Here is a 14,667-nt window from a genome sequence, read left to right on the forward strand (position 1 = left end):
GAGATATTTTGTAGGAAGTTCTCATAGGGTGATTCAGTAGGGAATCCCACATGTTTATCGTATATGATATAGGTATTTCTAAACACATTCTGTCTATGGAAATGATCCCATAAGAATTGAGAGTTCGTAAAATTTTCCGAATTCCATAAAAATAATAGAAATGAATGGAATGAATGGTCTTTTGAAATTGTAAAAAATTTGCGACGTTTCATCTTTTATTGTAATACATCCTCCAGGGACGATGTATGAAGAAATCCCAATATCATGACACGTACGAAAAAATTTAATAGAAAAATCTAACGAATTCTATTGGGTTTCTATTGAACTTTCTATTAGTTTTTGGCCGATTCTATTGAAGTATTCAAGAGAAAAAGCTACTACAATTAGATTTTTCTATACAATTTATTCTATTGAGATATTTTCTATAGAATTTCTAACGCTTAATTTTTCCATGTTTTTTGTTTGAGTTTCTTGATGAAAACAAAAGAAAAATAGAATTAAAAAAACTTAGAAATTTTGAGCCGAGAAAACTCTAGAGAAAATATCTCAATGGAACAATTTGTATAGAAAAATTCAATTCTATTGACCTTTTCTATAGACTATTTTCTATTGAATAGTTCAATGAAATTGGCCAAAAACTAATAGAAAGTTCAATAGAACTCCTACAGAATTGTCCAGTATATGCACTAGGTTTTTCTATGACATTTTTTCGTGTCTAAAACCTAGCACTTCCGTGAATAATCAGCATTGCAGGACGATTTTTTGATAGATATGCGATAGAAAAGAATCAATAAAACCAAGAAGAAAGAACTTGGAAAATTCATCCCCTAGAATTTTTACCAGAAAAATCCCCACCGATTAAGTAATATACAAAAATTGACATCTATTAACTTTTTTCTACCGAAAAATATCAATTGAAAAAAAAACAAATATAATTTTTCACAGACTTTGAAACCAATTCCTTAATTAAAAAATAAATATATTCGATTGATCGAAAATGGAATGTATTTTATGGATTCACAATCCATACTAAAGATACCGTCCTAATGGAAAAAAATTTCCACCGCCAATTTTTTATGACAATTCAGTAGCGAAGCGGTAAAACGGTTCAAGTCGATTTTCACTATTGGCCAGTTTTCAATGGCTATCTCGAAATCTAAGGGAGACAGCGAACTTTTCGTAATAACCTTTTTCGTAGCCCTCAATTCGCTCTGCAAAAAAGCTCATCACGGAAACTTCGCCATCTCCCGTAGATGCGGAGATATTACTCGAAAAATCAGCTCAAGTCTAAATTGAGTTAAATTGTTTCACTGCTGCGCCACTGAATCCTATTGAAATTCTGTTAAAATTGCCATTTTCTGCTGAAATTTCCTTTAAAAATTATGAAACGCCAGGTTTTTCAACGAAATTGTTTCACACGTGTACAATCTCATACTGAATTTAACCATTCCTGGCAATATGCACCGCTCTGACTCTCTTATCACCAGCGAAACTGACAAATCTCGTGAGCACAAGAGCCTGAAAAGTGCTCATAGCTTGCTCTCAACATCGTCGAGGACCATGGCAGGATTGGCAGTAGCCCATTTCTCCTTATCGGCCAGTCCATCGTTCTTCGGTCTGTGCTTAAGACTCTGTATCCCCGCGAAATGCTCCTCAATTTCCTTGAGTGTTCTGCCTTCAGTCTCCGGTAATGATAAGTAAAGTGCGATACCACCAGCCAGGTTCATACCAGCGTAGAATAGGAACGTCCCTGACAAACCCATTGCATTGACCATGTACAAGAATATCTTATTTATGACTGACATAAATATGTAACTTATCGCTGCTGCTATTCCAGTTGCTGAACTTCTTATCTACAAGTCATAAAGAACCGAACATTATTGATAATTATTATTATTTTTTGAAGGAATAATTGTCATGGGGGAAGGGAAAAAGAATGATCATATTAATCACATACGAAGAAATTTCGAGGAATAAGAAATGTTGAGAAATTCTTACAGCAAATGTCTCAACAAAAAGTTATATGCAAGATAAAATATTCCTGATTTTTTCTGTAGAATAGTTTTTGTTGGTCATTTTCTACTAAAAAAAATGCGCCATAAAGTTGCGGAATTCTGCAGTAGAATTCAGTAGCGAAGCGGTAAAACCGTTCAAGTCGATTTTGACTACTAGTCAGTTTTCAATAAATATCTCGGAATTCAAGGTAGACAGCAAAATTTTTGTTACTACATTTTTTGTGGAATGAATTGAGAGCTACGAAAAAGGTAATTACAAAAATTTCGCTGTCTCCCTTAGATTCCGAGATATTCCTCGAGAACTCAGCTAAGAGCCAAGTCGGCTTGAGTCCTTTTACCGTTTCGCCACTGAATTGGACAAAAAATAATACAATTTTCTACCGGATTCGCTAGGTTTTTCAATGACATTCTTTTGTATGTGATGTTTTCTCTTCACCTTACTGGTTCCATTCATACAATCAAATCAACTAGATAATCCTCATAATCTCACCTTCGCGGGAAAGACTTCGCCAGCAAGGATCCAAGCAAGCTGTCGGATTCCCATGTGCGAGATGAAGGCAGACCCAATGAGAAAGGCCGTTGGTATCCAACTGTAAGCCCCCCTCTCGATCTGCTTAAACTCCAGTAAATAAATATAAATAGCACTGCCGAAGAAGCACAGACCAGTTCCACTGATGGATACCCAGTTGAGCCTCCTCTTCCCTACGAAGTGGATGGAAGCAACACAAGTGGCGGTTCCAAGGAGCTCAGCAACCCCCAGGATCAGAGTTGCTGTGTATTTGTTCATCGGTACCTCAACCTTATCGAATATGGAAACCGCGAATGTCTGGAGGGTTGCTGAGCCACCAAAGGCTGCGAGGAAGAAGATGAGACTGACAAGCATGAGGGGAATTGTGAAGGTTCTCCTGAAGAATGGAGCCCAATAGCTCTCGTTTTGATGTTCCTCCTCGTTCGGAGGATGGTGAATGGTCCTCAAGACGAGCTGAAGCTCTTCCCGTACGTTGGACGGTGGCACCCAGCCTCGAAGCCATCTCAGGGATTTCTCAGCATCTTCCATTCTATTTTTACCTGTATTTGGGAGATAATTTAGTGGGGCCCTTCTTTAAATTGGTTTGAACAGGATTTTTGAGCTACGGCAAGATGTCTTGATTGATCAATTCAATGATCTAATGTCTAATTCAATTCAATGGCGGATTTCCTAAGAGCTTAAGGATGCTTTGGCCAATTCTATTGAAGAACTCCGCAAATCACTGCGTATTTTTTTATCGAAAATGTCCAATTGACACTTTAAAAAAGAATCAGTACCTTTTCTGTAGGAATTGCTTAATATGAATTTTCCACGTTTTTTCGACTTTATTGAAAAGCTTCTTGAGTGGTATCTCTTCACTTGTATCAAGAAACTAAAATCTCGAAAATTGACAAGAAGAAAACATCTCACACTTTGAAAAGAAACCTTTCGTCAAGGGATTTTGTACTCATCCGAAAGATGAAGGGCAATTTCTTCATAATAAGGAAGCGATATCTGGAAATAAGTCAAGTTGTTTTTGCATTGCAATAATTTGGATGGGAGACCTGACTTAGTTTGAGAAATCACTTTCTTGTCATACACCAATTATTCTCGTCCTTGGGACAACAATAAAATCTCTTGACGAAAATTTTTTCTTTTTCAGTGTACGATATTTTCTTCTTGTCAATTTTCGAGCCATGAATTTCTTCATACAAGTGGAAACGTTCTTACCAAAAAACTTATTTCTTCTCGGTGCACAGTAAATAGTTACCTGCTAACCAGTAAGGACTCTCGGGCACAATGGCCAGTGTAAGAAAACAGACAACAGGATAAATAAGATTGATGAGACAGGCTGTCCTCCAATCTGTTAAACTCCCTGTCAACAATTGCGTGAAAATACCGAGGATAACTGACATCGTTGAAGTAGCCGAGAGCATGCCACGCAGATGTGGCTGGGTCACCTCAGCCACATAAGTCAGAACAGGTGCCTCAGTAAGACCCCCAGTAAGGCCAGTCAATGAGAGGGCAATAAATAGCATTGGCGCGTTAGTTGAATAGTGTAGGATCACCCAGGATGCTACGAATGGGATGTTCGATATGAGCATTGTTTTTCTTCTCCCGAGGTATTGGGAGAGTGGTCCACTCACCACACAGCCCAGTGGTACGGCGAACAAATTTATACTGCCTGTTTCAAACAAAAATATTATGAACAACTCTATCACGCGAAGAATCATCGCTAGTGGACAATTATTGAAGCAATTATTGAAATTGGGATGACTGATCAGTTCTTTTTTGTGAAGTTCTTCTGATATTCTTCCTTAAGCCATCTAGCTTCTTTCAGGCTCGTCTCCGGTTCTTCGTTACACTTTTAGAAGAATTGACATCATTATCACGAAATTTATAAAAATTATTTCAACTCACTGATCCACGTGAGGTCTTCCATCGTAACTGGAATGTCAGGATCATTCTTCTGCAGCGCAGGAAGGAGAATCGTTGGAAAGCCTAGAGTTGATCCAAACGTCAACAGTAGAAGATTCTTCGCCATGACGGCACACACCTGTGGTGCTGCCTGCCTCCATTTAGAATATTCCTTCTTCTCCACATTTCCATTGTAATCTGGAGATGGTACCTTTTCCCTGCTGAGGATGACGAAAATATAAACAATGATTTCTCAATCCTTTGAATCAATAACTGTCTGATCAATGAATTCTGAGATTATTTTAAGGGCCGGGTGTACTATCTTTCGAACGTTATCTCGATGTTTTTTTTTCATCTTTAGTCATCTGAAATTGTCAATTGAGTCCTGCATCGTGTAGAAGTTTTGAAAAATTATGAGTGAACAAACAAAAAAAAGTAGAAGGAATTCTTAATTTTTTCAAAGAGCATTTTTAATTTATATTCAGAATAAGTTGAATAACAAGAAATTGAAAAATGTATCTGATTTACGGTGACGAATGGCGGCCTGTCACCCAATATCATGCAGGGGAAAGACTGATTTAGTAAATCTTTTCCCACACTGCACAGAGACATTTATTACGGAAAAGGCTTTTTGAAAAAAGTTGTAATATTTTGGAGAATTTTTCAATCACAGATGACTACATACCACTGTTTTGAAAATTGAGATACCTAGCTGTCACTTCCCATGAGGAGTTAGTGTTTTGTTATCCACCATGGAAAATTACAGTTAATAGATAATTTGCCACAGCGAATCACATATATCTAATTTTCACTCTTTTCAGCTCATTCTGAATCTCAATTAAAAACGCTCTTTGCAAAAGTTTAGAATTTTTCCTATTTTCTTTTTATCATTCTATCATAATCTTTGGGAATTTCTACATGATATACCATTCAATTGACAATTTCGCATCACGAAAGGTAAAAAAAATCCAGATAACATTCGAAAGATAGTACACATGGGCCTTAATTTGCAAATCCATCAATTCCTGGGATTACAATCTACAGATTGTAACAAAATGTTCGTCGTTTGTTGGTTCCTCTTTCTGTTTTGTCTAAAGGTGGATTAGAAATTATATCTATGGTTAACACGATTTCAAGATTTTTCCTCGAGATCTTTGGGTGGATTTAGCAACTTCATTCCTCTTCGCTGACTCTACCTTCACCTAGATTTGATTTACTAGCTAGTGGAGGAAATGTGAAGACCTTCAGTAACATGTAGACTGAGAATAGAGTATATTGCTTAGAGTTGTTAGTCGTTGAATTGGCCGGTTTGCTTTTGTCGCGGAATGGAGTCTATTTTACAGCATCCGGTAACAGAATTGTGATCATAAAAGGGGAATTGCGGGTTTGGTAACGCTATTTACTGGACGTTCAGTGACACACGTTCAATAACACTAGTATTTAATCACTTTCCCTTGGTTTCTTTCCTTCGAATCGGAAGTGAAGCAAAGAACGGGAGATCGGTATAAAAATCACGCAGATAATGAATATTGTTAAATTTAGGGCACAATTGCAGACTTTTTTTTTCAAGTTCTTGAGATAGGAAAATTCCGTTCTGAAAAAAGACGACCTGGAGAACTTTTCATTTGATGAATTATTTCTTTGGAATATTTCGAAAATCGATGGAGTGACACTGGTCGTCTTTTTTCGAGTCTAAAAAGTTGACTTCAGTCTCGTCAAATTCAATCATCCTCGTACCTCATGTATCTCATGAAATCTTTCTTACACGACGTCGGTAGGCAATTTTTCTATTCATGTTTAAATTCTTCTCCTTTATCGCTCTTACTTCTTTACCCACACATGACGGTTTTGCGAAATTTATCAATAATCCTTCTTTGTCGACGATGCAATTTCCGTTATTACTTCACGTCTTGGAAAGAATTCTCTTGAATGCACACTGTTCAAAGATATTGCGGGAATAATCCGCAGAGTATTTTACGACTCGTCTACTTTGTCACTTTATCTTTATGTTCTTAGAGAATTCTACAGAAAAATTCCGAGGCTTTTTCTTTAGTATACACGGAGAGAAATATTCAATAAAAATTATGTATCTTTTCTGTAATTCCGGAGTGAAAAGTGATTGTAGGAAATTTTACGGAACTGTCACGGAATTTTTTCAGAGCGTTCCGTAATTTTTATCTGAATCTCCTGGGAAAAATGACGATACCGTCACTTAAATTTTCTGAGTCGATTTCGTAATCGGTAAGCGAACTGTGAGTTCCGTAATTTTTATCTGAATCTCCTGGGAAAAATGACGATACCGTCACTTAAATTTTCTGAGTCGATTTCGTAATCGGTAAGCGAACTGTGAGTTCCGTAATTTTTATCTGAATCTCCTGGGAAAAATGACGATACCGTCACTTAAATTTTCTGAGTCGATTTCGTAATCGGTAAGCGAACTGTGAGTTCCGTAATTTTTATCTGAATCTCCTGGGAAAAATGACGATACCGTCACTTAAATTTTCTGAGTCGATTTCGTAATCGGTAAGCGAACTGTGAGTTCCGTAATTTTTATCTGAATCTCCTGGGAAAAATGACGATACCGTCACTTAAATTTTCTGAGTCGATTTCGTAATCGGTAAGCGAACTGTGAGTTCCGTAATTTTTACTGAACATTTCTCTCCGTGTAGAAAATATTCGATGGAGTAAGGAACTATAAAAATCGTGAGAAACAATACGGAAAAATATGTATATTTTTTTTCAATAATTTTCATACACTTGATTCAATTATTTTATGGAATCATGCCAAATCTATCTCATGAGCTCTTTATTCATCGAAGAAAAAGTGATTTCTAACCATTCGCATTAATTACCTCTGGTATATCATTGACACAAAATTTTTTTAATCCTTCAAATTACCCCTGATAAAACACCTCAACGCTCATCCGTTAATCAGCTCATTTTTCATTTCGTAATTTTAGTTTAAATATTCTTTCACCTCAATACGTGTCTGAGGATAATGAAGAAAATATTATACTCCGTACATCCAGAGATATTTCCGTGCATTTTGCAGATGTAAATGTGAAGATCGTCCCATGATCATGTGGGAATAACGCGAATTGAAGGTATGAGGAATAATATCGTGTGAGAATTGTGACGCAACTGATGCGTAAACCGGTCTCTCAAATTGCCGGAGCGAGACATGTGTTATATGTAACACCTGCTCACGAGTATCATATTTGTATTTTCTTTAATGATTCATCAGCTGTGTTTCGCTCCCTTCTGTGCACAAAATTTCAGGAGTCCTCCGATTTTTCCGATAAACTTAAAAATTCGATATAACTCAGTGATTTACGGTACATGGTCCCAAAAAAATTGAAATTCAACGGACAGTTGACTGGTAATTATCAAGCGACTGACATTAAGTTCGCAGTGGAGAAAAATCATGAAATTCCATATTTTTGAGTACCTAGCACAAAGACAAGAATTCCCCAAATGAATATTTAATATGAAATTACACGGAATTTTCAATTAGTTGGTAATTCGAAAATATATTTACCTAAATTTTCCTTCAAAATCATGAAACTTCAGAATTTTGAGCAGCAGAAACACCCAACAGGGCTACGAAATAACCCTGAATTTTCAATTAATTGGTAATTCAAGAATATATTTACCTGAATTTTCCTTATTATTAACTTTCATGCGATAATTCAACTGAAATTTACAATTTTTATTGATTTTTCCATAACATTTGGAATTCTCAATGACGAAAATCCTGGAAATTTCCGCGAAACTATAATTTGATAAAAATTTTCAACAGTGCACACTGTTCAATAATTTTCACTCCATTTTTCTCATGATTATCGTTTTTTTTCGCCGTATCCTATTCCCATCTTCCAAGTGAATTTTCCTTCACACACAATCTCGAAATCGCACAATTTCATTCTTCGATAATATGAATTCGATCTGCGAAGAATCGTCCATTCATTTCTCACGGACTCCAATGATGATAAATTCGATAAAATCTGTAAATATTGATACGTACGTCAACTGAAAAAACTGGTATCCATCTCGATATCATTCGATCTTTTCTGATTGAACAGGAATAATCACGAGCACTTCCCATTCCTCCCCCATTGTTCTTCGCTGATGTCGAACGAATTGAATATGAAAAATGCATGTGAAGTAAATGACATGATTGCATTAATGACAATGACGCTTAATTACATGACACAATAATTGTCACAATGATAGACGTAATTAAACATTGATTAATTCAGGGACAATTATTTACAAACATACGATTACAAATTGACATCATCATGATATCAACCATTATCGACGTCGAGGAATGGGTTCAAAGACACCTGATTCATTGAACTATCATCAACGCGCTTATGAGATTTGCCTCAGCGAACTGTAAACATCGAGATATCTGATGGAAGTCTAGAACGTCTCAGTGGATCTCTCTCGTGCCAACTGTTACGAACCAGACAAGTCGTCCTTCGCTGCGTGAGAGGACTCATCAGAATTCAATTGCGAATCCTACTTTTCCATTAGTATTACTGATTTTTACTGAGGACTTCTAGACAATCAGCAGAATAAGAGAGAGAGGCGATTAATTGACATATTTGTCAGTAATGAATTGTCATTTTTGTTAATAATGAAACACTCTGGTAATGATGAAAATCCGGCGAATTTGATAAAAAAATTTATTGACATTCTACTAATTTTTGGCCGATAGAAAAATTATTATAGAAACTATTTCATAAAATATTTTATAGAACAAATTATTTCTATTGAGACATGTTCTATAGGAACTTTACTGAGGACTTCTAGACAATCAACAGAATTAAGAGAGAGAGGCGATTAATTGACATATTTGTCAATAATGAATTGTCATTTTTGTTAATGATGATGAAACACTCTGGTAATGATGAAAATTTCTTAAAATATTTCGCAGAAAAAATTATTAGAATTTCATCGTTCTATACAACTTGTGCTATTGAGACATGTGCTATAAGAATTTTTCGACATGAATTTTCCAAGTTTTTCCGCTCTATTTTTTCTCTTTTCATTAAAAAAATGGATCGAAACAAATTTAGAAAATTTAAACCGATAAATTTCTATAGAAAATATCACAATATTACAACAGAATAAATTGTGTAGAAAAATTGAATTCTGTTAATTTTTTCTTTCAGAATATTTTCCATTGAACAGAAAAACTAATAGAAAATTCGTTGAGTTTCAAATTTAAATTTTTTCGAGCGTATTAAGAATTCATTGAGACATATCGCGTAAATAATTGAGGAATTTTTATGATCAAATGATTGATTTTTTACTCATATTTCTACGGCTTATTCTCGAGATATTATTCTTTGCTTATTCAAGTATGCAGCAAAATGATTTCAACAACATCTCAACAGGGAATCCTCCACAGAAAGAGAATCTTAATTCCAGGAAAAACCAGATTAATAAATTCACCTTTAGTTACAACCGCGGAATAAATGAAGGATTCAAGAATATAGAAATCATTGCAGAAATATTCAGTTATCATGAAACTTGTAATTAATTCAGCGAGGTGTAATTACATGAATAAATTTTCAGTTTAGATGCTTCAAACTGTCGTCACTGGCGTTGCATCATTAACTATTATTTTGATTTAAATACTGGGAGGAAGTGTTTTGAAACGGAAAATTGTCCGGTGGTTGTTGAAATTTTGAGTGATTCAATCGCAGGATGGCCTAAGTGACCGTCCAATGCCGAGTTGACTGAAGATTGCTGGAGAATAACGTGATATCCGGTTAATAAAATCTGTAATTATTCTTTTTATTTGCTAATGCGAGATAAAACCTGCTTTCTATTCTTTTCAGGGTGACATTGACATCGGTGTAACTTGTCATAATAAATCCATTGATAATCAAAGGAACTTGTTAATGCCTCACGCAGATGCTGAATATCATAAATCCGAAGAATCAAAAATCGAGAATTTATTCATTACTATTTTTCTGTTAATAATCCAAGGAAATTTCCGGTTATGAGAATTTCTCATGCAATTGCACGAGAAAAATTTTAAAAAACGTGAATAATTAGCCTGTCTCAATTTACATTTTTCAAAAGTTTATTTTTCTAAGTATTGTCTTCCCACAAATTCTCACAAATAAATAATGAAAATGGTTTGAACTTTCGGAAGCCTTATTTTTCCAATATGAAAGCTAATCCTAGTAAATTTCAAAATATTTACATTTTTCGCAATTTCAAATAAACAATTTTTAGGATGGCCAGTCAATTGTTTATAAATTATGTGCGAAACATGGCAATTTTTCAATTATACCAAGGATATTTCCAAAAGATTAAGCTTTATGATTTTTCCAGATTTTAAAAATGCTTTTTAAGGTTTCGAAATGGAAATGCAAATTTAGATTTTCTAAAATAATAAAATCATTAAACAATTCTGGGCTCAAATTAAAACTCTAATGCTCAGAATTTCAATGTGAAAAGAAGCATATCCAAAAAATTAAATATCCTCGACCCTCAATTTCCTAAAAACAAGAATTGTCAATTTCTCTACAACTTGCGGGGTAAAATAGGTTCTTGCCAAGTGTTCTGAACCGGTGATTTCCCTATCCTACCATTATCGTCTTCACACTATGATAATTAACGTTAATAATTGTCCCACAAGCCGGCACTTAAAAATAAAAATAACAAAGTTAAAATTGATGGGCTCGGGCTAGCGGAAAATTACGTTTACACAACAATATTATTACTGCACATTCACACGAAAAAGCCAGAAGGTACGACTGACAGATGAATCCCTCCCCCAATTTGTATTTCGAAAATGCATAATGAATATGAAACAGCGCACAATCACAGAATAGTATTGAATACCAATGCGAATGCCGACGTATTGACTCGATTTGGAATCCCCGATCATCGAGTTGAACGTAAACAATTGGCGTTTTTTCTGTAGTGTAGTCAGGTACAATTTGGTCCTCAGTTACCTAACATACGCGCGCTAAATGCCAACTGGCGACAGGTCACTTTCACTCGGACTCACTGATCCCGACTCCGGTTTATCCCATTTTCAAAATTGAAATTATCCATTAATTTTGATTACACAAATAAGCATTCATAGATAAAAATCTAGATTCTAAATTTTCCATTAATCATAAAGTAAACACCTACTGTCCACAAGATATTGTTTTGGTGTCTTTTATTATTTCAGGTAATACATGTCTGAAACCTGACGTTGATTGATCATCAATTTTATGTCTCGTACTTTTCCATTCCGTTTATTGCTCTAAATTTCGAAAAGTGAAGCTAACGCGAATTATTTTTCCTCAATTGCGCGCTGAATTTCGTTCGATAAAAGAAAATATGAGGAATAGACAGAATTTGTCATCAATGCGACAAATAGTTAACGTTTTCAAAGTCACATAATGCAACGCGTGGAAAAACTGTGGGCAAAAAGTTGAAAAATGATGAGTAAAACCTGCAGTAAAGAGAAATGTCGACTCATCAGAGATAAATATTGATGTCTCCAACGGTTTTTTACGTATGCAAATGTTCTTCAATATTTGTTCATTTTTGGATGAAATATACCTTATAACAACGTCAGTGGCTTCCGTCATTGTGTACTATGCGTCCTGATCACTGCTGATATTTTTTGGATTTGAGGAAATGGTCAATCCACTACCGATACATTTTCCACTGAACTAAATTTTTTAATGTTAATTTCACGGACTGAAGGATAAATTCGCGAAAAATTGTCGCAAATTTTGTCGGACTGAAATTGATATTTAAAAGTATCGCGTGTACCTTCCCCGTTGAACTGAACACACTTGCTGTTTACCATTGTCGTTAGCCAGTAGCAAGCCACGAGCATTTGTACTTTCAGTCACTCCCTCCTGCAGCCGTTAACTCCCTCCTACAAGTCGTCTTTATCTCGATTCACTAATCCTAAAAATTGTTTTTCTGGTCTTCTTTTGTGCAGAATTTTTCCTTATCTCTGGTGGGATGATCTCTCTGAATTTTTTGGAAGGCGAATTCAAACTGGGGATGTGATTTATTTGTGTATTGTTGATGGAGTTGAACAGATTAGAAAGTCTGGGAGAGGGGCAATATTATGAAAGGACTAACACGTGGAATTTATTTACACACGTGAGTTCCTGGGAGATCAGTAATTGTTCAATGTAAAGGGGCAATATTATGAAAGGACCAACACGTGGAATTTGTTTACATACGTGAGTTCCTGGGAGATCAATAATCGTTCTTGTGATTATGGGAATTTAGGGAAAAGTGCGTTTAGATTGTGGAAGTTTGGGGAATAATATCATTCGGGTGGGTTCAACAGACGAAATGATTTCTCGGTATTTTTGAACTATAAAAATAGCAGAATGGGTAGATTTTCTCATTCGTTCGTGAATTCAGTGATTGCTGTTATGATTTTGTCTCAAATACCAGTGGTTTTCGGAGAACTGAGAATTTAGTCGAAGCTCTCCGCGTTTTTTCATTAAAAATGTCCAATAGAAACTATTTTATCGAACAAAATCAGAAGCATTTCATCTTTCTATATAACTTTACTTATTGAGACATTTTCTAAAGAAATTCTTCGACATGAATTTTAAATGTTTTCCCATGTCTTTAAAAAATCAAAGGAAAAAATTCACAAAATGTGAGCCGAGGAATTTCTAGAGAAAATATCTAAATAGAATAAGTTCCTAGAAATTCTAAAGAAAAAATTAATTTCCCATTAATTTTTTTTCTCGGAGTATTCTCTATATTAAACTTTTTTTTTAACGCCTTATCACCGGAAGGCGAAAAAATTGTTTGATGAATAAAATTGATCGATACGATTTAAATTAGGCAAAATGAATTGAAATTATTCACATTCTGATTTGGTGTTCGGCTAGAGATTCACAATCCCGTCTAAATACTTTCCAATTAAGTCAGAGATTACTATTTACGTCGTGCGCGAGTAATCTTCACCACATCTGTTCGGATTTGTTCCTAAGGATCACCGAATGACGCGAGACGCGAAGGTAAGATGATTAATAGTGAGAAAAACATATCACTTTTACGGGAAAATAAAAGGCTGCGGCTCTGGTATAATTCCACATATGAATCCACTTTTTCTTAATATTGTCTGGCCGTTTGTTTTCAAATTTGTTTAATAATACTGCAGTAAAGCGTTCGAAAAAGTTGAAATAATTTTTCGTAGACGTTCCCGGAATACCCTATCAATGAAAATTTCCGCCACAAATATCATAAGTAGTATATCATAAGATTTTGAAATTTTTTGTACTCCTGCCTCAAAAGTTCACTTTGTAAAGTGGTTGTTTTATGCACACTGTGCGTAAAGTTCAGAGGTCGTGCGTAAAGTGAATTCTCGTGCGTAAAGCTTCGCTCGAAATTCACTTTACGCACGACCTTGAACTTTACGCACACCGTGCACAAAAGCAACCACTTTACCCCCACTACGGTTCCGAACAGTGAACTCGGCAGGTATTACAAAAAATAGGATGTGTTACGCGTGCGTGCGAAAAAGTGGTTCTTTACGCACTTGTAACACAATATACTATTTGTCCGGAAACTCCGGAATGCGTTCCGTGCGTAAAACGAATGTTCAAAAAAACATGCCAACTTTGCGCTAGAATATATATTTATTTTCCGAAAGCTTTATCACAAACAAATGAAGTTGTTAAGGTTGCAAGCGATTTTTTGCGAAGTTCAACAATCGTGCTGAAGTGAATTATCGAAATAAAACGGATGTGGAGGTGTCACATGACCCCCAATACTATACTCTGATTGGCCGAAATCAGGCCTGAAGAAATAATTCTCATAATCAGTTGTTTCTGAGGCAATTCAACAATTCAATCGACGCTTTCATTACCTCTCTCACAATTGCATTTCTGATAAAAATGAATGGAACAGATAACAGATCCATCGGCAATCTAAATGATTTCACGAAAACGGAAAATTTCGTTTATCTAACAGTGTCTGAGATTATTACAAACATCCTAGTTTGACTCGAGGTCCCAATGTTTCAAGTATGGAACATAAATCATCTGCAGAATTCCACTTATCGCCATTCTCATTAATCGCACGGTAATGAAGATTAATCCTGCATTCACAGAACCGATTGACACCGATTCTGGATTAAGATTAAGGCATTTACCTTCATCCAATTGATAACACTGCATTTCATATTTTCCGTGCTGTCGCGAGGTAAATGTTGTATTTTTTTTT

At 35.4% G+C, this 14,667-nt stretch overlaps 1 protein-coding gene across 2 annotated transcripts; it reads right to left on the bottom strand.

Annotated features, from left to right (window-relative positions):
- Nucleotides 1-1,139: 1,139 nt before the first annotated feature.
- On the bottom strand, nt 1,140-12,267 carry LOC107040084 (facilitated trehalose transporter Tret1). Of its 2 annotated transcripts, none has more exons than XM_015260021.1 (5): nt 12,022-12,267; nt 4,444-4,658; nt 3,794-4,207; nt 2,506-3,083; nt 1,140-1,853 (listed from the first exon to the last, which is right to left on the bottom strand). In XM_015260021.1, the coding sequence occupies exons 1-5, from the start codon at nt 12,048-12,050 to the stop codon at nt 1,530-1,532; spliced, it is 1,560 nt and encodes a 519-aa protein (XP_015115507.1). In that variant the 5' UTR covers nt 12,051-12,267; the 3' UTR covers nt 1,140-1,529. The 2 variants fall into 2 exon arrangements, with proteins under 2 accessions (XP_015115507.1, XP_015115506.1); XM_015260020.1 differs by having other exon boundaries at nt 4,444-4,661.
- Between the last annotated feature and the right edge of the window lie 2,400 nt (nt 12,268-14,667).

This window comes from Diachasma alloeum, unplaced genomic scaffold (genome assembly GCF_001412515.2).
Source record: "Diachasma alloeum isolate Michigan unplaced genomic scaffold, Dall2.0 Dall_scaffold_00316, whole genome shotgun sequence".
NCBI classification, from domain to species: domain Eukaryota; kingdom Metazoa; phylum Arthropoda; class Insecta; order Hymenoptera; family Braconidae; genus Diachasma; species Diachasma alloeum.

Excerpts from the sequence above, each read along its gene's own strand:
- LOC107040084 (XM_015260020.1), bottom strand. The coding sequence starts at position 12,050 with ATGACGGAAGCCACTGACGTTGTTATAAG. Across the intron at positions 4,208-4,443 it reads GGAAGACCTCACGTGGATCA|GCAGTATAAATTTGTTCGCC; the intron begins GTGAGTTGAAAT and ends TGTTTGAAACAG. Across the intron at positions 3,084-3,793 it reads GAGTCCTTACTGGTTAGCAG|GTAAAAATAGAATGGAAGAT; the intron begins GTAACTATTTAC and ends TCCCAAATACAG.